Source organism: Syngnathus floridae, chromosome 2 (genome assembly GCF_059516105.1).
Source record: "Syngnathus floridae isolate MCC-2025c chromosome 2, RoL_Sflo_1.0, whole genome shotgun sequence".
In the NCBI taxonomy this organism is placed as follows: domain Eukaryota; kingdom Metazoa; phylum Chordata; class Actinopteri; order Syngnathiformes; family Syngnathidae; genus Syngnathus; species Syngnathus floridae.
The window spans coordinates 25,004,768-25,029,094 of record NC_142414.1 but is presented as its reverse complement, the minus strand read 5'-3'; the positions used below and the strand labels follow the sequence as shown (position 1 = coordinate 25,029,094).

General features: G+C 39.8%; 1 protein-coding gene and 1 long non-coding RNA gene across 9 annotated transcripts in view; one reads left to right on the top strand and one right to left on the bottom strand.

Annotated features, from left to right (window-relative positions):
* prdm16 (PR domain containing 16) overlaps nucleotides 1-2,311 on the bottom strand; it is a 149,263-nt gene extending 146,952 nt beyond the window's left edge. For 4 of the 7 annotated variants that reach the window (XM_088369962.1, XM_088369954.1, XM_088369956.1 and 1 more), the window contains exon 1: nucleotides 2,048-2,310. In XM_088369962.1, coding sequence (XP_088226088.1) covers nucleotides 2,048-2,084 — 37 coding nt within the window. In that variant the 5' untranslated portion in view covers nucleotides 2,085-2,310. Of the gene's footprint in view, nucleotides 1-2,047 lie in introns of all 7 variants that reach the window. The other 3 variants (XM_088369958.1, XM_088369957.1, XM_088369959.1) reach the window with 2 other exon arrangements.
* LOC148402747 (uncharacterized) lies at nucleotides 1,851-11,325 on the top strand. 2 transcript variants are annotated; one of them, XR_015857313.1, is made up of 5 exons: nucleotides 1,851-2,164; nucleotides 2,294-2,505; nucleotides 3,100-3,137; nucleotides 3,758-3,832; nucleotides 10,973-11,325. It is a non-coding gene; the product is annotated as an uncharacterized LOC148402747 (long non-coding RNA). The 2 variants fall into 2 exon arrangements; XR_015857314.1 differs by having other exon boundaries at nucleotides 1,851-2,242; nucleotides 2,398-2,505.
* The last annotated feature ends 13,002 nt before the right edge of the window (nucleotides 11,326-24,327 follow it).

Genomic DNA, 24,327 nt, shown 5'->3' with positions numbered 1-24,327 from the left:
CTTTTTATAAGACTATGCCAATGTTGTAGTATTGTAGTCTTTGTAGTTTTTTTTTCGTACTTGTAATTGAATTTCAACAGACTTAAGAAATGCATACATGCGTGTATAGTATGTAAAAAGTGTGTGTGTGTGCGTGTGTGTGGGGGGGGGTGCGCGCGCGTGTGTGAGCGTGCGTGTGCATGTGCGCGTCTAACATAAAAAATATATTTATTGTGTTGGAATCAAACGTGGGAATTTGCAGAGCCTCACTGACTGTAAACATTGCACATCACACACACACGCGCGCGCACACAAACACGTGCGCGCACATGCTGTGTGTGGTGGCACACGTTTTAATGGGATCACAGACTTAACTTTGTGAGAGAATGCGAAGGGACTGTAATTCAAGGAAAATAAGTTGCTTCAAAACAAAATTCACACATGCACACGAGGTGCACGCGCAACTGGCTGCTTAACACCTCCCATTCAAAATTACGCTGCTCGTTTTGAATGCCCAAATGGGTTTTTGTTGCCCATTCCCGCTGATCTGGGGTCTGTGCGAGGAGGGCTCAACAAAGCCAGGTATTTGTGTTCATTAGCACCAGGATCAACAGACTAGCAACTCGGGCTGTTTGCAGATCAGGACCGAGAGTGCACACTGCTCACAAGGAGCGCTCTGCTCGACACGTTTAAGTAATTATACTAAGCAGACCAATTAGCTGCTTTCTTTTATGCCCGAAAACCTAAAAAGTGCATGTTCTACGCGAACGGGGGCTTAATAATAATAATTCAAAAAAAAAAAAAAAAAAAAGGCTTAGCAAAATGTGATTTTAAGAAAATAAGAATTGCTTTATCATGGCCTGCGAATAAACAGTTAAATCAAATTTTAGCATTAAGAAAAATGTGAGAAAAAATAAGAAATACGTGCAGAATTGTTTTTATATTATTTTACAGCATTCAATAAAATGTAAGCCATCAGTGGATAAATCTTATGCTGTTGCCCACAGTCTGACAGTGATAAAATGCTTCCCGAGGCCTGTCAGAATGATCAGCATGTAAAGGGAGGGGGGAAATCAGCATTCAAATATTTAGGCCGAATTAACAAATACAAGGCTGCATACTTATATTTCTGTCCAATTTGGGACGTGCGCATGAAAGCTCGCAATGTGTTGAAATAGAATGTCGCGGAGTGCCTGCCAGCAAGCCTATACACAATTAGGCCACTTATCATCATCATCATCATTATCATTAGGTTATCACCTTAATGAGTCGCGTGAATAAACTGATCACAAAGGGTGCCAACAAACAAGTGGATTAAATATCAGACCGAAGAAAGAACTGGGGAGAAAATATTAAAACAATTGTACGTATGCAAGGTTAGTCTGCAATTCCAAGTATCAAAAGAAAAAAAATGTGCTCAGTTGCGTCTCTCTTTGCACTTATTGATTGGCACTTCCTTGGAGGGCGGGGGTCAAAAAAAAAAAGGGGGGGGGGGTTACCATTTGTGTATGCATGTAAACGGAGAGAGAGTGTTGCAAAACAAACGAGGCACAAAATATTCACCCCCACCCCCACATACACAAAAGTAAAAATAAAATACAATACAATAAAAATGTACGCCCCGGGAGGAAATGTTTTGGGACAGTACCACAGCGCCCACTATAACACGAGTAGGGAATTTTGTGATCTTGGAACACCTCTATTTACAAGAAGATTCGGATGCATTTTGACAAGTTTGCCGAAACTTTCAGGAACTAGAAAAGTAAAAACCTCGCGTGAAACGAAAGAGCGAATCTGGAAGCTGCAGTCATGAGCGCACTGAAGCACCGGCGTCAAAGTTTTGCGCAAGGAAGCATACACCGCAAAGTGCACACAAACTGTAGTAGCCCGCGCGAGCAGCCGCAACGAAGGGTCCCCCCCAAAAAAAGTTAATCAGAGTGGCCGAAGAGTATCGCCCTCCTTCTCCGCGCAGACACCGGACAGGAACGCGCAAGAAGCGCTTTTTTTTTGTTGTTGTTGTTTTTTTTTTCCAACCCGGGAAGGAAAAGACCATAAACGCGGAACCTACTTTTGGCCAGTTTTCTTGCCCTCGCCTTGGATCTCATCTTGTCGCCTTGTAGATTCCTCTCGTCGTCCACCGTGAGCCCAGAAGCAGCAACAACACTATCTTCATCTCACCAGCATTGTCAGTTTGGACACCTTCGCACATGCGCACAGCTCCATTCAATCTGACACCCTCGCCGGGGCCAAAAAACTTTCCAATGTATTCATCATCATCACTTTTTTTTTTTTGGTCCTATCGTCTCCCCTTTAGATCACTTATCTCTTCCCCTCCTCCTCCTCCTCTACCTCCTCCTCCACATGCTGCTCTCTCCTCACACTCGCACCTTCTCCCCCTCCCTCCTCTCCCTCCTTCAGCTCCGTTCTCCCAGCCCACCCAGCTCCGCTGCTGCCAGCACCCACTTGCATTTAACCCAAGGCGGCGACGCGCTTCTCTGCAGCCGGCCCGTGCACGCCACCATGCAGGTAAGAAGACAAAGATTATTATTATTATTAATTATTATTATCATTATCATTATTATTATTATTATTATTATTATTATTATTATTGTTATTATTATTATTATTATTATTATTATTATTATTATTTAAAAGAGGACAGTGCACATTAATCAACATTATACAATGTAAATTTACCCGAGTTAGTAAACTAAGTTTATTATCATTATATTATAATAATATAGTATTAATATTAGTATTTGTATTTAATTAATGGTTTTATTAACACAAGCCTGTCTTTTTTAACATTTTGCAGACTGCTTGACGTGCAAGTCTGGCAAAAAAAAATTGTTATTTGATGGCTCTCCACTAATTGCACAGTTCAAGGGATATTTCTTGTGCGTGTGTGCGTGCAATGCAGCAGCTAGCAGCTGTTTGACGCATGCATGCCCTCCTCCTCCCCCTGCTGCTCCAAACCAAACATTCTGTTGGCTTCATTCTGTTGGTTTGCCGTAAATAATACATAAAATAAAAAACGGTGCATTCAAGGGATTATGAACTGCAGGCTGGGTAAGCATGACTCTGCACCTGTCTGCTTGTATGTTTGTTTGTGTGCTGCAGGCAGGAACTATGTGGCTTTGACTGGGCTCCAAGTACAGGTAATGTTTACCTTCAAATTTGACAAAATGTACAACATAATAAAGATCTTCTTTTTTTTCTCTCTTTCATGAAATGCATGCATGATATTATTGTAATTAATCTGGTCATATTTAGACGTAGGCCTACAATGCAATTATTATTGTTAATGAATTGTTCCATGTTGCAAAATGTGAGAAAACTCTGTCAGCGTGCATTTGAACCCGAGCGGTGGACCGGGCTCCACATGGTGCCTGGGCCTCTAGCCTACATGTCATATGGGAATGGTTTCCGTCTGGTTTGGCTAAATAAAGGCGGCTCTGTGTTGGGGCCTATTAAAGATCTGCGATGATGGAGCGACTGCAGTCTGCTGGATGTCGCACACATCCACTCACTGTTAACATAACACAACGAATTTGCAATTATTGTCATTATTATTATTAGTAGTATATTAGTAGTACACTAGTATAGTAAAATATTAGTAATAAATAAAAAGTGTCAGACAAATACCGCATATCATCATTATTATTATTATTATTATTATTATTATTATTATTATTATTATTGTTATGATTAATGTTAATCATAATGTGTTTAATTTGAACTTCTTGACATTATACTGAAGGATTTTGAACTCTCACAGGCTCATCAAATACATCTCCAACACTGCAGAAATCGCCTGGGATGTTTCCCCACGAGTGGATGTGAAATGCAGACGGTAATCATTAATCAATAATAATAATAATCAGTAGCATTTAGCATATTTGGTGGATACTCTAGGGAGCCTCTCTTGGAAAACTGGTGGTGGCGGAGGAGAGTGGAAAGATTCCTCTGTTTAGTAACGTTAAAGCGCATGTGGCACTTAAACACTGGCATCATTTTAAACATAATAATGCTGTTTTTTGACACTATTATAGAAGTTGATTAATTCAACAATATATTAACCAGCAATGCAGACTTATAATCAGTAGCTATTAGCATTTATTTGGTGTTTCCTCTGGGGAGCCTGTCTTGGAATATTGGTTGGGGGCGGTAGGGGGGGGGGGATTTTGCCTGTTTTTTTATAACTTTGAAGTGAGGTATATAAGCCACTTACACAGTGGCATTATTTTAAATATAATGTATTAATTCAAAGAGCTTTTTTAAATTATTTCGACAGTCAGAAACAAGCAAAAATAGTGCCATACAAAAGAAAGGACGACAAACAAATCATAAATAATGTGGTGTGCAAAGGTTGAGCCCTTTAGTGGGCGAGGAAACAGCGTGAGAATGAGCTATTGTCTTGATCAAATGACTCAGATCGATTAGGTCGGACTCAAAGACAAATACGGAATAAAACTGTGCAAGGGTGCAACACACGCTTAAGCACACGCATATATATATATATATATATATATATATATATATATATATATATATATATATATATATATATATATATATATATAATTATATATTTATATCTATATATAATTATTTAATTAATATTTATCATGATCATGACGATGACTATGACTATAATCATTATAATAAATGTTATGATGAATGATTGTTGTTATTGCTTTGGTTACACCCTTGGAAATTGCCCCCCCCCCCCCCCCCCCACCCACCCCCCAAATAGCACCTTCAAAACAAAATGGTCGACAACTTGCGTTTCACAGCCAGGAATTAGGGGCCCCGTCTGAGGGGCGGGGTGGGGGGAGGGAAGCGAGATGTAATATATTTAATTTTGTGTTTTGGACCCTTGTTTTGGTCGTTTTATGTTCTGGGTTTTTTGGGGGGGCTGCGTAAGTCATAAGTGTAAAAACAAACCTACAACAAGAAAACCAATATGATTTCAGGGGGCCTTGCGCACATGGTCGCACCTTCATACTAGGGTTCTAATTAAATTGGAGATTGCAAAAGTAAAACATGCAAGCAAGAAATGAATCCACTTATTCCACCATATGCACTATCATGGCGAGGGTGCGCGTTTGGGATACAGGGACGCAGATGAGAAGTTTTATTTTCACCCCAAATTGCTGCGGTCAAGACTGTGGTGACTGAATACACAGACGTACACAGACGTACACATACACACGAACAAACACACGTACCCCCCCCCCCCCCCCCCACACACACACACACACACACCACCACCACCACGCACACACTGCGAAACCGAAGCTTGGTCCGCGGTGGAAAAGGCTGCGGGTTTCTGGATTAAGCGCAGATAACATCGGCGCACACTGGACATGTGAGACGACCGAGTGCTAAGGCCCGCACATGAGGCGAGCTTGCCGGCAGGCGGGCGGGCGTATAGCTAAAGGTACATGAAGCAACGAGCGCGCACGTACAGAGTCCATAATTGTGCTAAAGCACGTAAATATGATGACTCTGGAACATAATACAAGCTTGAAACCACGCATGGATGCACACACGCGCGTATACACGCGTACACGCACGCGCGCGCATATACGCCGCGCGTGCGCGCACACACACACGTACACACAGATTTATTGCACTTTTCCTTTTCTTAGTTGCACTCGCTTTAGACATAATGAAAGGCAAACAGCAGAAATAAGCGACTTGAATGTCTCACCATTTGTATTGTCCTAGTATTTCTATATTTCGATCTCTATTAAAGTGAGCACTGAAGCTGCTATTTTGACTACTCTTTTTGTGTTCTCATCTTCATTTATTTAGATGATTTGATTTCATTATTCATTTTATTATTTTTTAAAATGGGATATCCCATGAACTTGGTCAAGCGGGTATTTACAGAAGATGATGAATCACGAATAGTAAAATATAGCATTTAATATGTAAATATGAAACAACAAATATCGTCATAATAAAAGCAAAAAAAAAAGCATCAGCGTCGAAATGGAAATAACGTTATTCTGATTTTCACGAGCATTCTGGAGTGTATAATTTGATGTTAATCTAAATAATAATTAAAATATACACCTCTACTCTATTGATAATAACTCTTGAATGTAAAATCCGTGCGTAAAAGGCAACATCATTTTTCAAAAGGGAAAGCAGCCGTGCTATCACCATTAAAATTGTTGTTTTTAATTAATCGCTCGTTAATGTCGCCATCTATTTTCCGTAGATGAGACGAGCGAGAGAGAGAGAGAGAGAGAGCTAGAGCGAGCGACAGCAGCGCCAAACAAATGCACATTAAAATATGGCCCGGAGGCTCCAGTTGAAAATTACCCTGATGTCGAAATGACCTTAATACAATGTGATGTAATCAATCACATTGTCTACTGGGACACTGGGAATCACAATGTTAATCTTTGAGTTTGAAAATGGCCTGTCATAATTTTACAAGTCAGCCAAAGAGCGCGCAGACACGTGCGCACACACGTTCGGACATACACGCGAGCGCGCACACACGATGTAAAAATCCCTATCACATTATTATTTGGCATATACAGCCTACACGCAGAAATTGGAAAGGCCAACTGGGCCTCAGGCCTTTTTGCCCCCAAGGGAGATTTAAAAACAACAACAACAAAAAGACAACAACAATACACGCATACACCCATTCAGACTAAGTAAGACTTGTAACGTTATGCAAATATAACGGTCACAACAAACATCTCCATTTGTGTTCATATTAACTATTAGCTAATAACTAAATTCGGATAAAATAAAATAAAATTTAAAATTGCCACAATTGTATCCCCCTTGAATTTTGGTGATATTCTTTAAATCGATTAAGATATTACACAGTCGTAGAAACCTCTAAAACGCCGTATGAACTCAGTTTATAGCAGCATTAAACTGTATGAAATATGAAATTTTACAAATATGTTATCTAAAATAAGCGAATGAAAATGTATTATAAAAATGACTTTCGATACTACTACAACTCCTACAACTACTACTAATAATAATATGTATACACATTAATAGCAATACCTTCAGTGTAATATAATTGTTGTTACGGTCATTAATAAAAATATAATCACTGGCAATAACAACAGTAATAATACTAATTTTAGTAATAATAATTTTAGTAATAATAATAATAATAATAATAATAATAATAATAATATAATGTAAAATCATCGTTATCATTTTTATTTAAAAACAATGATGTTGACGATTTAAGTAGCCTATCATATATCTAATTAAAATGGTTGCCTTGAAAAACTACCGGAGAAACAGATACATTTTACCCAGTCATCGTCTTGAAATGCCATAGAAGATCATACTTAGTAGGAGTAATCTGTGGTTATCACACAATTAGAAGTGAAACTTATTTGAGAGCCATCACGCACACACGCGCACGTGCACGCACGCGCACATGCACGCACGCGCGCGCACACACACACAATTTGGCAGGCTCTACATGAGTCTTATGTGGGCAGCATCAAGTGGCGGGGCCGGTTATCGACACGTGTTATCATTAACAACTGCAGACAGATCCAGTAGAAGAGGGCCAAGCCCACGAGTGTCCATTTGACACCCACCTGGCATGTCAGTGGGTGAAGACTGGAGAGGGCGCCCTGGCTGCCACCCCATCAGCGGCTCTTTCAAATTCACCAGGATCTCGCCCACCCCCCCACCACCACCAACCACCCTGAAAATCCAACATGGGATTCGTGTTCTCACCTGCTGTAAAGGTCCGAACTGGGATTTGGTCCTACACCTACAAGAGTACATCACACGACGACTGGGCCACCATTCAACTGTGAAACCAATTATTCCTAAGCAAGATCTGTAAAAAAACAAACAAAACAAAACAATTGAGAAAGTGTGCTTTGTTGAATATGAAATCAAACTTAAGTAGACTGCAAATACTGTTGGGTTTGAAAACAAAAACTCAAAACAATGCATCCGCACAACATCGTAAGCTTGCGTAGAGCACAGTCAACAGAAACAGGCGTAATCATTATACCGCATGTGGGGGGGTGACGTAAGTGTAGCTACAGGACCCCCACGCACACATGAAACAATGACAATGCTCACCAAAAGGAATGGTAAGGATCGTCTCATATTGCATTTAGAGATAATTTCAAAGATTAGTCCACCTCAGGGCGCCAGAACCACTTATAGGAAGGTTGATGGAGAAGCCTTATGAGCTTAAACTTAAATAGCTCCAAGCCTAAAGGGGCCAGTATTGGTGCTTACACAGCCAAAGGTATGCACAAGCTCAATCCAAAAAGGGATTTTTGCAAATCACAACAAATGACTACAACTTAACCTCAAACAGCAACATGGCTACACCCAGTAAAGTGCTGCGCTACTGAGTGAGGAAGCCTATTTTTGTCAGCAGCAGCTCTTCAAGAGTTACTCTTTTACTCAACATCAGCAAAATAACTTATGGGAACAAAGAGGGATTACATACAGAAGGGAAAAGTGGGAATGGCCACATTCAATTTACTGATAGAAACAATTGTTTATTATTGAACTGGATTGAATTGGATTCTAATCCTGAACAATTATCATTTGGTATGTGTTGTATTATTATATCTCCCCAATATACTTGGAGAACAGTCAAGACTGACAATTCAATCTGTTCATATTCACGATCCTGTGGAACTCGGCTTCAGGCTGGCATGGTGGTTTTTGAGCGCCTCATTGATGGTGTTGAGAAGGAGTAAGAGCAAGAGGGACGACAAAAAAAAAAAAAGTCTGACATGACAGTCTGTGGACTAGGGCTTGGCATTGTCAGGGCATTCGAGCACATCAGCCTACTTTCAATGTATCCAGTGGATATGTTCACAGCATTGGAAAGTGGAAGGAATGGCTCGGTCTTTCATCTTTTGAAGCCTCATTGTAGAAAACTAGGCATTTCTTTCACTCAGACAAATGTGTAAGGCCTGTTAATACTCTTCTCTGTGGTGTGTCGAGTGTATAAAACATATTTATTATTTCACTTGCAAAACATCTTTGTATTTTCGGGCAATCTGTAGACCCAATGGCACCACAGGTCAGTACAAGTGCTGCAATATCCTTCTGGTTTGTGATCGTTAAGTGTGCGGTGTTGTGTTGGACATTTCCAACTATATGGCTTAAACGATAACTGCAGCAAAAGCACAGCGTTTGATTGTTTTTATGTGGGGCCTCTCACTTAAAAAACTGGTTAAGGTGTTAAAAATCTGTGTCTGTACCAGGCTTTACTGCACATTTGCGAACCAAGCTATCCACACTCATTAAAAAGATGAGAAGCTTTGCTCATCAAAAATCTGACAGTTGAAAGTCTTAACACTTACGGATATGGTCTATCGATTGAAGATTCTAAATTGCCAGAAGGTGTGAATGGGATCATTGTTCTCTATTAGTATGTGCCAGAGATGACTGCACTCTTGCCTGAAGTCAACAGAGATGAGCTTTCTTCTCTTGAGGACCTAATTAGGACAAATTTTAGCAAATGGAGTAATGGCTATAAATTGCCGCACTGTTAATCATGCATTATATTCAATCATTAAAACAATTTTGTATATTCAAGATTGCAAGTAAATAGCTATAATGAAATAATTATAATTTGGTTGATGAGTATAATGAAATTTCTGGATAATACTAATTATATGATAGCATTTAAGGTATAGGTAATTTGAGTTAAGATAAGTGCTAAAAGCCAAGGCACATATAGTATTTTATGTTAGAAGAATAATGTTGGAATTGTTTTATATTTCATCATGCATGATATAACAGCATCTGGATTCAAATACATTTTGTTAAGCAGTAGTCTACCTATAAAATGCATCTGAAGCCAGATGTTCTTATTTTGCACAACCACTTGACAAAATAAAAATGAGTACATTCAACACACGTTTTTAATGTATAATGCATAACGTTTTAATACCGATCAATAAATGTTAGCCCTAATGTTAACTGCAAATTTTTATTTTATTTATAATTATAAACCAAATGATATAAAATTGTGCACATTTACTGTGAAGTCAAAGGTAATTGAAAGCAAAGGTGAATAAAGTCATTCAGATCATCAGTTGTACGATAAAAAACAAACACTTGAAGAAAAGAAATTTACACTCTCAGCCATTTTAAGAGAAGGGCTTCCAGCACCACTACTGTAAATCTAAGCAGTAGTGAGATCTGCCTACATGCGGAGGAAGTGTTGAAAGACTGCCCTCCTGTGTTGGACACATAAACACATGTTGCACAATAGGCTTGCACTCAGCCTCCCTTCCTTCCTTCCTTCTTTGGCCAGACCTCACCTCTGTGATGGGCTGCCTGCATCAATGAAAAACACCCAAAGCAGAGAAAAAGGCAACCTGCATGTGATATATGCTGATTGTCTCATTAACTGAGAGAGTAGAGGCGTCAAAATCAGAATGTCTTGATTTGTGTGAGGGCAAGACACGAATGTTGGCTTTCGACCAGGCTCGAGACTAACATTTTTCTTTCAGCACAGAGCTCCAATCACAAGATGATTTTAAGCAGCGAACATGCGTAAGGAGTGACGGTCTCTCGTGCAAGATGAATTCCCACACACCATTGCTCATTTCTCTCTCTTGTAAGCAATTGTGCTCTGCTCAGTGCTTTCTGCTCCGTGATTTTAGAGCATCGACTTTTTTCTCCCACATACCAAAACAAGCTTGTTACATTAATTATTACATAAATCTAAATTCTTGTGAACATGAGTGTGGATAGTTGTTTTTTTATGTGTCTGGGAGTGAAAATAGAAATTACAAAATTAATAGAAAATGGATAGATGGTTGAGCATCAAGAATCACTGACAAAAATCTGTTTTTTGCCCAATCTTGGTGACTTTAACATTTCTGACCATATTGAAGACTGGACAATGTGTCACTTCGTTTTATATAGTTATTTAATTTACTGCCTGACAGTTGTAACAGAGGAATACTGAAATAAGGTTTTGTTTTGACCTTTGCAGGAGTGAGAGGGAACAAGGCTACCGTGTGACACTTATAGCCTTGTCAGCTGCCAGCATTTCACTTCATGCAAGGCTCAGCTTAGGGGCACCTGTAAGCTTTGGCTCACGCTGGCACCTCACCACTTTTCCAAGCCTCTTCTTCTCGGCTACATACACGCTCATTCCCTTTAGATTCATTAAGTCGACCTGTTCTGCTGTTCGCATTTAGCTTGTTTTGTATTGTAGTATCTAATTTTTGATGTACCCATGGCAATTCACTTCAATATATTTACAGTCCATTATTTTATTTTATGTTCTGTGCCACCGTCTATGGGACTAAAAAATGTTAACTGAATATAACTTCCCTTGTCCAATCACGAGGCGAATAAATATTGCACCTAAAATTCTAAATTAGTTTTTCAGCTCTAAAACAATACAGCAAGAGCATCATTTGCAGTGGGGGTAAAAATGTCACAGTCAAGAGAAAAAACATTTTTTTTTTTTTACGCGATGTATAGAACTCAGTTTTAGATCAAGATGGGAGAAATAACATGATGTAAGGAGCAGAAAGAGGATAAAGATAAATGTGCATGTGCGTATGTCTATAACTCGGGGGGGCATGATTCTCCACTACTTTGAGCTTATCCAGAGAATCTGTTCCGTTTCAAGAGAATGAAGGCTAGAGGTCCGAATTGACTAGTGTGCCACACACTTGCTCCACGATGTACACACAAGCCAGGACTTTGTCAGCATGACCTACCGCGAAGCGTCCCGGCACCCCCGCTCCCAAAATCGGAGCTCCAATAACAAACTCCACTGGCTCTTCTGATTGGTCGTGACAAATGCTCTCCGCAAGACTGGCTACGGGTAATGTCGGCCAAAAAGGGTTCGACGGCCTGTCGGCCCGACTCCATGTCACTCTGCGAGTGCATATGCATGTGCACGTGTGTCGCTGGATGAGTGTGGATATGCATTTGTTTGTCTGCTTTAAGATGAATGTAAGCACTGAATCAAGCAGCATTAAACATAACAATGGTGCATTCATGGGAATTTTGCAGGAGATTGGGGATAAAGTCAAGTTTAAGCACTGAAATATTTTCCAGCAGTGAGGTGGTCCAGAAAAGCAAACTATGTTTCAATACATTCCACAAAAATGGAAGACATGTTGGGGACATGTTTAATTACAAATAGGGCTCGTAAAAAAATGCTATTCCGATCTCGTTCGATAAATTTTGTGCAGTAGGGCATTGTTTGATTTGCATCTGCTATTAAACCTGCATATACAACAACGTCATCTTGTTTTTTCTTGTTGTACATTGTTTGAATACATGTAACTCCATTGTGAAAAGATTTAGAATTACATTTTCTGTACAATACCAACTTGTCATGTTTTACTTAAATAGGACATTATATTTTTACATTTTTGTTTTGTTTTAAATGTGATTGAAAACAGCAGTATGACATTGATGACTGAATTGTATTGTGATACTATCACTATCGCAAAACATTTTGTCGCTTGAGTTCTTCAGTTATTACTATATTTGAAAAACTATCAAATCTGTTTGACTGTATGGCAACACAGCTTTTGCTTGACTTAAGTGATTGCAAAATTATGGGAACAGTAAAGACAAAAAAATTCTACTGAACAAAAAAAACACAAAACAAGACAAACAAACTTGAACTGAACATGGACAAGAATCCATTTGTTTTCATCACCCAATAAAAAAGTGACACTGATTGCTCCTCTTGATATCTTAAGGACAGAACATGTGACTGCTTCTAGTCTAGTCTGCTGGATGTGGACCCCACAAGAGCAGCAGGTAGGGTAGTAAGCTTGCACTAGATGACGGAAAGCGGGGATTTGTGCAGCGAAGCTCGGGCATCTGGTGGTGGCCCTCAAGTGTTGGTGACAGCAGTGGAAAAAGGAGCAACCCCATGCCTCCTCGGTTCACTGAAGCAGAGCGGGATTTACAGTATGCAGGCCTACCTCCACTTTGAAAGGCTTCTCAGTTTTGTTTAATTGTAGCCCAACGTCAGCCTTGTGTTGAGAAAGAAAATGTCACTTCCTGGCTTTACCTAAGAAAATAGGTGAGAGCCTCCCCACTGGATAATTACTGGAGTGACTAATTCTACTGGCAAAAAGACGTTTAATCCCAGCTGCAATCAAATGAGTGGCTTTGCAGTCTTTAAAACAATAGCCACTAAGGCGGTCAGTAAGGATCTATACTGAGGCAGCCAAATTGCTTAAATGGCAAAACTCACTTTGCTTAAGGGGTCCCCAATTCTAAAAAATAAGACAAAGCCTAACTTAGATTCTTCAATTAACCAAACATGCACATTTTTGAAATAGTAGACAACCACGCCTCCGCCCTCCTTTCCATAAAGACGCATATACTATCTCCAATATGAGACTTGTGGAGCAATGATACAAGCGCATAAAGATTAATCAAATTAAAAATTGCGAGTGCAAGTAGTGGCCTAAATGACATGCCGATGGACGAGCAGTGATGCGGTCACTAGTACTTGTCATCATCAGTCCCGTCCCATTAGCTATCCCGCCCCCGCCCTATTCTCACCGTGGCCCGTGTGCCGTGATGCGCTGCGGTAGGTCAGGTGAGGAGAGACCCAGAGAGAAAGAGAAGCACAGAAGGGGTGAAAGGGGAGACTTTATTATCACTATTGTTTGCCGCTCACTACCTCCGCATCGCCCGCTGCTCAAATGTCCACTCTTTTCAACACACCTGAACTCTCCCCTTACCCCCACACTTTTCTCTTAAATCTCTATTTTGCAAATCCACCTTTAGCCCGCCTAACAACTCCCCCCCCCCCCCCATTTGCTTCACTCCTGTTCCGATACCCCCCGCCCCTGCACCTTGCCTCTAAATGGGCTCACACAGGGAAGAGAGGGTGAGAAAGGCAGACGATGGGAAGGAGGGAGAGTGGCTTGGCCTGTAAGGGAAAGTGCACCTGGATGGGCAGACTTCCTGGACATGCTGTGAGGGGCTATTGTCCTGCATGTCAGCAGCCCCTCTCTTTTAATGGGGCCCGTATATCATCGTTGTGATTATAGCAGATGACTGGAACCTGCAGGGAAGGAGGGGCGGAGCTGGCGGAAGACAACATATACTTATGAATGTGTGTGAATGAGTGAGAGAAGCGAGAGATGTGGATGAAGGGTCAGTTTTGGGGACAGAGGACTATAGACGCAGGGACCCCCAAATCCCCCACAGACTGAAATCCTAGCACTTAACCCCAGCTATGGTATTGTGTGCGCTCCCCTGGGGATTATTTCCTCTCCTCTTTTTATGTGGCTCTCTATTCATCGACAGGATTCTTGAGTTGACATTTTTTTTCATGGTTCATGATTTAAGAGGTAATCGTGAGGGAGTTACCAACTCAGAAATACAGCTGTCTATGCGACTCGCAAAGTCAAGAAACGGAGACCCAGGCAATAAATCATCATTTTCAACCAAGACTGCTGCAGTCAAGCGAATGTCGCGTAATTGCAAGTTGTACAAGTGCAGCAAATAAACCTGCATATACATCCTATAAAGTATATTGCATTGCCCTACCCATAATATATTTCTTTACAGATATATACAGTACCTAAGTGTTTTTACATACTGTACATTTAGGAAATGAAGTACCAGGGGCTGATCCAGTTAAGTTGCTTATTATGGAGTGTTTGTACAATGAAGAGCAGGTCATTCATTCAAGGAGACAAATGGCTGCTAATTGACGAGGTGTTGTAAGAACCTGTCTGGATACCTTTCAAATGAGCAAAGGGTCATATCCCTTCTTAATTAGTTTGTGTGTGCGTGCGTGTGTGCGCGCGTGCGTGTGTGTTGGACAGATTTCGGCAACGAATTATCACATATTCAGCAATATATCACGACATACATTGTTTTTTTTCTCTCAATATTAGTACCATTTTTTAAATGTTTTCATTTGAGTGTTCCTCTTCATCAACAATTATACACAGTTAAAAAGGAAAATGGCTCTAAGGCTAAGTTGCAGTAAGAAATATTTGCTGATGCCTCAAATAGTTACAAGTGGGCAGTTTATCACGTGCATGTCAGATTACTTCCCAGTTGGACACAGGAAACTGTGCAGAAGGAAATGCATAATGCCTCCACTGGGCCTGAATCGTGTCATTGCAAAAACACAGAGTTAATGTCCGCTAGCTGCGCCAGATGAGAGGCACTTAACGTGTCAGTAATTGGACAAGCAGTATATTTTGGGGAAAGCCCTTTATAAAAATATCCACCCACACTCGTAATGTGTGTGGCGCGCTCATAATTTTAATTTACGGCTTGAAAAGTAAACAAACAAACATATGAAAAGGGGAATGAATGGAGGTGAGAAATGAGGTCGAAATAGCAGCTGTGTTCTTCGGGCAGCTCTTAGGCGGATTGGTGGGATGCAAGTCGGCGCTGGGGATGACATCACACCAATAGTAGGAGCTTTCCTTAAATAAAAAAATAAAATAAAAAGCTCCTTGGTTTGTGCAGAGGCCGGTTGCTAGAGCCAGTTTGTGGGCGGGGCGGAAGCATCATTAGTGAGGTTTTATTAGCGCACTGGGGAGAAATCACTGCTGCATGGGTGCAGACGCACAGGAAAACAGGGTTCAGACGGCCTATGTAGTGCAACCATTTGATTGCTCCCAGACTCTCGCTGCAGTGTGAGAGAAAGAACTGTGTGTTTGATTTGACAGTGATTAACATGAATGGACCAAAACTGTGTGTACGTGTGTGTATGTGTGTGTGTGTGCCATGCTTAAGGCTTAAAACACAGAAGTCTGTTGTGTGTTTGCAAACATTTGATGGCACGCGTGAATAATTGTCCTTTCCTTTATAGCCGTGCGTGCGAGTCTCATCCTGATGAAAACCAGAGTGATGTTGCAGCCGCGGGGGCCAGCTCCGCAAGTGGGCCGTGCAATGACGTTGACTCCAAGTTCTCATAAAATGCGTCCAGGCTATGAGGCAGAATGGCTCGTCTTTTCAGAGCCAGTCTAGCCACCTTTTGCCTCTTTGTCCCGATGAACATTGAAACAGCGACAGCTAAGAAATCCAGGGCTAGCGTGTACAAATCCCACTCTGTCACCCCCAGATAGGATGGCTGCCATTTTCACTCAGAGCTTAGCAGTAGCCCGGTGCGTTGTTTCACTCCATATAAAATGAAATCAACCACATCTTCAGAGGGCGGCAAAATGTGATCCCGCTCCTCCAGTTACAAATGACTAAAACCATTTGGAGGAGCTTTGACTTGGGTGAGCATGAGCCGCTTCAAAATGCCCAATCCGAGTAGTGTGGCGTACATGAAACAGAACAGGCAGACAGTGGTTCGACACACCGTAGATTTGCTCTGTCTGCCCAGCCCGTCACTCACAGCCTGGGGGAAAGGCTAGCACCACTGTATCCTCTCCATCACACCACAGCTCAGAAATGAGCCATTCATTCTGGCCGCTGCCTGTCGGGCCGTCTGACCTCTCAGGGCTCAGAGGACCACCGTGGTCTCGTAAAAAACGCCAGTCATAAAAAGAGCCCGAGGGGCTGAGACGCTCCGCGGCGTTTAGGAGGCGATGCTGGCTGAGGTTTCAGTAGGTATCAAGTGTTTGATTGGATGATACGAGCAGGAAGCCTTGTGTCACATGCGGGAATGATCTACCTCTCATTCTTAGCCAAGTTACAGTTCAATAAATTTAGCACTTGACTATTATATAGTATTTCCCATGCATGCCGTATCCTTTGTATAGTGGTGCCTTGAGATACAAAATTAATTCATACAATACTTGAGAGAATTCAAAGACAAGTCCGTCGTCACCATACACTGGGTATCATAAACATTTGCTCAAAGTAAAAATAAAATTCTCAATAATGTTGGGGAAAAACTCCCAAGTAAGGTCACTCGTATCTTAAGGTATTTGCTTGGCAACCAGAGCCTGAATGACAAGACCAGTAAACACCAATTAGTCAAATAGCCTCAAAGCTTTTAAATGCTCTTGTAGTATCAAGTAGGAGGAAATAATTATTCGCGCTTAGCTGCTTTAATGGTGCAAACAAGGCTACCTAAAGTAAATATTGGGCTTTATGACTTCCTGCACTTCAAAACAGCCCATGTTTGATTGCATTTGCTAATGTTACAATAATTAAGGGCACCCGGTTAAAACAGCATGCTGAACTCTACCAAACGCAAAAGTCTCAGGAACATTTTGATTTTGTCAGGGACACTTCTGACTCAGGAAAATTATAATCTGTAACTTCTTTCATTGCATACACCCTGAACTGGTCACCACCCAATTGCAGGGCATGTAAAGCCAACAAAGCATTCACACTCACAATAACACCTATGAGCAATTCAGTTGTTTTGGAATATGGGAGGAAACTGGAGTGCTCGAAGAAAATTCACGCAGGCACGTGGAGAACATGCAAACCTGAAAAATTGATTTTTTAATTTTAAATAGTGATGCAAGACACATTTTTTTCTAGATGTTTATCAATTTGTTGTTCATAATTGATCTCTATTGAAACGAATGTGGTTTCAGAGAGACTTGTGTAGAAATTGTCCTGCAGCCTCAATCATTTATTTCAAAATTCCGTGCTTAGATTTAACAATACATTAGTGCCGAAGTTATTCTGTTAAATACACCTCATCCTTTTTGTGTTGTCAGAAGTGCCACTTATTGGCCACCATGCAGGTCATGATTATAGTGACTTTTCCACGAGCGGCTTCTGTTTATACATCTTCATTGTTTTGTAGATGAGGGAAGATGCGATGATGCCAGAAAACGTCGACACGATTTACTTGGTTGATGGGTAGAGTCCAAATCCCCAAATCAAAATCAATCAATCACAACCTATGGTAGTTAACAGACGCACTTGCAAACTCCAAGTTATTTATTTGCATATGTCAATGTTAGTCCTCTCCGCAACATTTTTGACTTTTCTAACATGGGAATACATGGCAACCGCCTGTAACAGACATTTGTGTGTATTGTAAAGATGGGGTAAGTTAAAGGTCAATTGCAAGCTTGTCTTAAAAAAAAAGCGCTTCACAATCAATGAAAAAACTTGGTTTTGAAGCCTATTGTCATTAAAGAAAAACAAAGCCAAAATATGTCTTATTTTTTAAAGATATTTTGAGCATTATGTTTCACATGAAATCAGTACGCAAATGAGCGCAGGATTAACACACTCATACATTCACAAGTGTTCACACATACCACCAGTTCTTAATCCTGTAAATATTTTCACAAGTTGGTCAGTCAGTGTGTGCATTGGACACTGAGATGTTTGCATTACACTAGCCATGATAGCTAGCGGCACTAGGTCGTCTATCAAAATTGAAAGTGCTCTCATAAACAGACTAATTAGAAAGTACTTGATTTTTATGTTGCCCACAGATCATTAACTTGGTGTAAACAAGCATATTAACCCCTGATTACGTTGGCCATGTTGTGTCATCACTTTGCCACATTTGTCATGAACACTCGGGGCAACGTCATCTTTAATGAAGCCAAAAAGTACTGCTCATTAATCATGGTTTATAAAATTAGATGTCCAACTTGACAAATGCTCCATGATTGAAGCAATAAATGACTTGTGAGGATGCCACACATGAAATGAACTTTTTGGAAATTGTGGGCATTGTTTTGTTTGAAAGAAGTAATTAGTTTGGCAAATGGACACGACACTTGGACAGATGCAGTGACATGGATATTGCAGGAAAATAGCCGAGCCATCAAATTAAATATTTAATCTAAATGTACATGATATCTGCTTTATTTAATTATCCATAAAAAGCAGAGTATTGTTCTTTTTTTAACTTAAATTTGAATGACTTTTTATTAAATGCCAATATCCTTGGGGAAAAACATTTTCAAAAAATATTTTTTTTGGCCTTTATATGGATGAATAAATGCACTAAATAGGCAGACTGCACCTGAGATGTACTGTTTGGATCAGTATTAAAATAATGCTCCAGCAGATTTTAAATTTATCAGAAACATTTTTCTTGAGCAAACACTTCTCAGTCAGACTACACAAAATAAATTTATGTTGCATGTACAAGTCTGACATTGTGTGTTAAGAGGTGACTCTACATTGCCGTAAAGTGTCATGCTACCTCAATCGTGGAACATAAAATCCAATTTTTCCAAACAGTATACGTGACAGGTGCGTTACGTGTCGATTTTCTAAAAAGGAATTTGACTTAAAAAATGTAATTGTTATGATAGCTGATGTCGTCAAATGAATGATCAATATTGTACAATGAGGAAACGAGGAGCTGGCGCAAATCAAGACTGACTGCAGTCCGCGTCTGTTATTGCTGTCATAAGTGAACTAAAACTTTAGCTGATCTTGATGTCAGTTTAAGGAAGAAAAATGAACATGAATTGAAGCCTATTTTCCCCAACTCTAGGATTATGTGCACAAACAACACAATGCTGGATGAAACCGCATTTCATCCCTGGTTCTCCTTCATGATTTATGTGAGCCATTATCAATTTCAAATCTTCCTTCTTCTAAACAATTCAATCCTGCCTAAAATCTTGACAGATTAGGTTAAATCCAGAGGATGGTTTTGCGATTACAGTAATGACTTCAAATAGCACATAATGACGGCCACGGTGGAACAATGTGCAGATGGGGGAGAATCCCTTTTGGGAAGGAGAGTTGATATCACAATAATGTTTTGTTTGTTTGTTTTTTGAAAAACAACTTTATGATTCTAACTGGGAAGGAAAATCATCCAATTTGTAGCTGAAACATGGCTCAAGATATGATTAATTTCAAGCATGGTGCATGCATATACAGCACAGCACATGCGAGCTTTCTCACAGGCAGATCTTTGCGTGAGTATAATTGGCAGCAGAAGGAAGCATCTGCGAACTAACATCTGCAGCTGATTTTGGGCGATAATAAATCGGATTTCTCTCTCGGCTGGTGTGCCTCCACACTGTTCCCCTGTCTAGTTCACTATGTCTTACACTCTTCCTCACACCAAGGATTGGTTATATAGAGTAAGTGCAAAAACACTGGACTCTGCCTCACTTCTGGGGTGGCCACACAAGTGGAATTGTGAACCTTGCTTCCAAGTAAAAGCTGTACGAGCTGGAGAGAAAAATGAAGTAGAGAGACTGCTCTGTGATTACCAGTCTGTGAGGAGGTGTACGGAGACAATGAGGTGTGAACAGACCACAGCTGGAGGAAAGTTCTGCAAAAACCTAAAACTGCCTATGTCGAGCCCAATTTATGCTGACTGCACCTCGAGTACCTATGCCGTACCACCCGTGGTACGGCTGAGCTGACAGCAAAGGGCATTTCTCTCCATATCAATTTCCTGTTCAGAGACTACCTCAAAACCAATTTTGGTGGGCAATGACAGCTGTTTTGATGATGATGTTTGCTCAAGTAAGTATGACCAAGAGACAGCTGAAGTTAAAAAAAAGAAAGATGGAATTTTTTTGGGGGGGGGATTTGAATAATTAGTTAAAACAAAATTTGGAGTACATATTCCACTGAGGTTTATGGACCTCATCACACACATCATTGTCTATGACATAGACTCTATGTGGTTGCTGGGGGATAAACAATTTTGTGTTGTATCATTTTTCATATACTGGACCGTAAATTTGAGAGAAATTCTCTGACGTAGGGAGAGAAGTAGAACAGTAACATCTTCCAATCAGATGATTTACAAACAAGCCATTGTATTATAATTCAATGATTTTGAACAATTTAACATTTTGGGGGATGGTATAATGACAGAGGCAGTAGTTTTGTTTTTGTTTTTTAAATCTGTCTTGTTAAACAGTGAAGTCTATTCTATTAAAAACAGCAATTCTGGGGAGAAAATATTATATCTATCTATCTATCTATCTATCTATCTATCTATCTATCTATCTATCTATCTATCTATCTATCTATCTATGTGTGTACACAAATATTTTCATTCAATTCACTTATCAAAACCACACCTTAACTTTAATACTATGTTACTCCAGTAGGAGATTAAACATGGATTGAAAAATTATAGACAATTCTATTTATTATTATATTATAGACACAATTATAGAATTTTGGGGCGGCGATACTGAATTGTGATCAAAACACATCCAAATTTAGTTGGAATTTAGAAAAGAAGAGTAGCCACATTAAAAAAAAAAACACAATAAACAAAATTAGAATCCACGAGTAATCTCAGATAACACAAAGTTGTTGATTCACAAATTCATGAAATACCCCAATGACAACTAAATCTCAGCTCTTGTGTTACTAATTGAAATGAGGATAATGGTGGGGAAATACAATTTACAAGAAGCAGCTATTATTTCTATGGTAAAAAGGAGGAAAAATTGCAGTTGGAGTAATGGGGCTGGAAAGAAAAATAAAATCCCATGAAGAACTAAAATTATATTAGAAAATAAATCACATTCGACTCAAGTACTTTCACGAAATTCGGGTGATGAGAGCTAATGAAACTGGCTGTCAGTCTGTAACTGCTTTATCCACTCAATCAAGTAGGAAACTCGACAGTATTACTGAAACTATATACCACTACCATTGTACTTGGAGTATATCTACAATCATGTTTTCTTCAGCATCCTTCCATACAACTGTAAACATTGAGCCTCAGCCTGTCAACACCGATGTGTGTTTCTGTTTCAACCGCAACTTAGCACTGATTGTCAGCATTATGTGGCTGCAGTGTAAAGTTACTTCAGTACAACCAAATACATTTCGTCAAGCACATTTGGATCTCATTCTAAAGAGTCTTTAGTGGTTGTGGTGGAGGAAGATCTATATTTCCTTGCTGTTATGAAATTTGTAAGACCTGCTAAGTGTTAGAATATTGGAGTGATGTCCTTGTAAAGTGTCACATACTGTAGATTACAACCATGTTGTGAATTATGACAATAGGAGAAATGTACGACACAATTTACAGTACTGCTTATATTCATTTATATCCATTTACTTTGAAAAAAAAAACTACTAAAAACATAAAAACATTAACTTTCTTCAGACCTATTTGGCTTAGAGGGCATCCAGCATTATGATAGCGCTCAACCATATAATTATTATATCATATTGATTAGGTAGTTCAAATTGAATTGATTTCAAATTGAATATACTTTATTTAAATGTATCAAACAAAACATGACAATAATTGTATTTTTCTATATGATGACATGTTAAAATTTAGAAAAACAATGAAATAAAACTTTATGCAGCAGTAGCTTTACATTAGTTCTAATTTATCAATCATTGTACATCTGTCTGTATCAAAGCTGGCCAAAATTGATTTTTTTATATTCTCCATTATATTAGATGGCCTTATATTTATTTACAAACATACTCTAACATGGTCTCTATGTCACACCTAATATGTGACCCTGGACCAGGGCACAGTTGAAGTATACATGGAGTATTAAGCTTACTATACACAGGGGCCGTGTCACAATTTTATTACGGCTTTACAACTCACGGGTGAAATAACAGACACTTTTTCTGTTGGCGGTGAATGAGAAAACGAGCCTTGTTTTGACCAGGTGTTGCCAGATTTTAAATATACTAAGTCGCTAAAGTCTGAAGTTAACTGTGTCTAGCCACTTACAAAATACTATGCCATGTATGTGTCGTAATATTTTTAAATGTTCTTTCTTTCTTTCTTTTACAAATGTTGGAAAAGTATTAAATCACAGTGACTTGCGAAACATGTTTAGGCAAAATCCATGTTAACATTTGTCTTAGTTTGTGTTGTGTTTTACACAATACATAAGTGATATTTTTAATAATAATAATTTTTAATAAATAATAAATATAATGAAAATTCTTTTTTTTTATGCCTAATGTCCAGGAAGTCTCTACAAATTGCCCATTCTTCTTTTGCACAGTTGCGTGTAATGTAAATTCCCTGCTTGCAATATATATCAAATATTAGCAATAACATTTCGGGCAAAATATGTCAAATGTAAGAGTGGGGATGGCCTTCATTCTAAAGAGCAACGTAAAAACATACAAAACGCTATACTGACACTAAAACTGGAGACTTGCCAATGTAAAACAATCCCTTCATTTATTATAGATCTATATAATGTGAGATGTTCAGGTTATTGGCACAATTGACTTGAGTTTATAGCTTTATAATCTACATAGCTCTGAATGAATGTTGTCGGGCAGTGCGAGGGATCAATTCACGGCGGTAAGGTCTGCTATTGAACACGACACCGAGGGACGAGCGTGACTAATCCAGCTTTTAACTTTAAGGGGGCGTGGGCGTCTTTCTTCTGAACATGACCATTCCATTCCAGCAGACTTACGCCTCCAAAGCAAAGCTGGAAGATACGGTCGTTCAAATTATTATTATGTACAAGTGTTAATGTTCATGTGGGAGATGGGAACAGGACCGGCCTCTGTTCCATGCCTCATGCCCATCAGCTCGCTGAGAAAATCCCAGTTTGCCTGCGATGCCATAGTTCCAACCAGGTGTTTTGCTCATTAGAAATTCTGCCCGTTAGAAGCACTACGGTGCTTGCTGAACTGTTATATGACCAAGCGCCGTGCCCGGATCACACCTCCACAGCTGTAAAGAGCAGCAGGGTGAGGTGGCATGCGCAAGGGGGGGAACAAGGCCAAAACGCCAGCTTTGTTCTCTGGGGGCTCCAATTACCCCCCTGCTCTCCTCACAGACCGTGTGACATTCAATACCGCAACTGTAAATTTTACATTGTGTGTGAAATCACAGATGCACATGTCACAGCAGTGTCATAAAATGAATTTACTTACAGCACGCACCTTAACTCTTCAAGTCTCCATGGGTATTGTTGAGGGGAAATTACTGCAATGGACCCCAAAAAGTTCAATATACGTCCATTATATTCAGGGTGGACACCTGGTCCCATTCAGCTCGGCAACATTAACCCCCCCCCCCCCACACACACACACACCCCAGTGCTGCAGTTTCAATGGTAGTGCATACTAAACAATAATTGATATTTGAATATGGCTTACAGCTTGTTAAAGCATTAATGGTCTGTGAATGTGAAAACTAAGAGAGTGTGAATGACCCTTACAAGAATAGCTCAGTGGCTGTGTAATGTATACAACACATGGAGTGCAATTAGGAATACGAAACAAGATGGGGCATATGTATGTTTTTTTAATCAAAATGTTATTAGTTCTTAAACATCCCAACTCAGCAGGCCTGCCAGTCCAAGTGTTTGCTGTTAACAGCAAGATCCACCTGTTCTCATCTCTAAAAATAAAAACATGGGAATCCTGACAAGTCACAGAGACCGAGAGACATCCTGACATTAAGCTGCCGAGCTGTGAGATCAGATGGGAAAATGGGATGAAAAAACACAACGTAATACA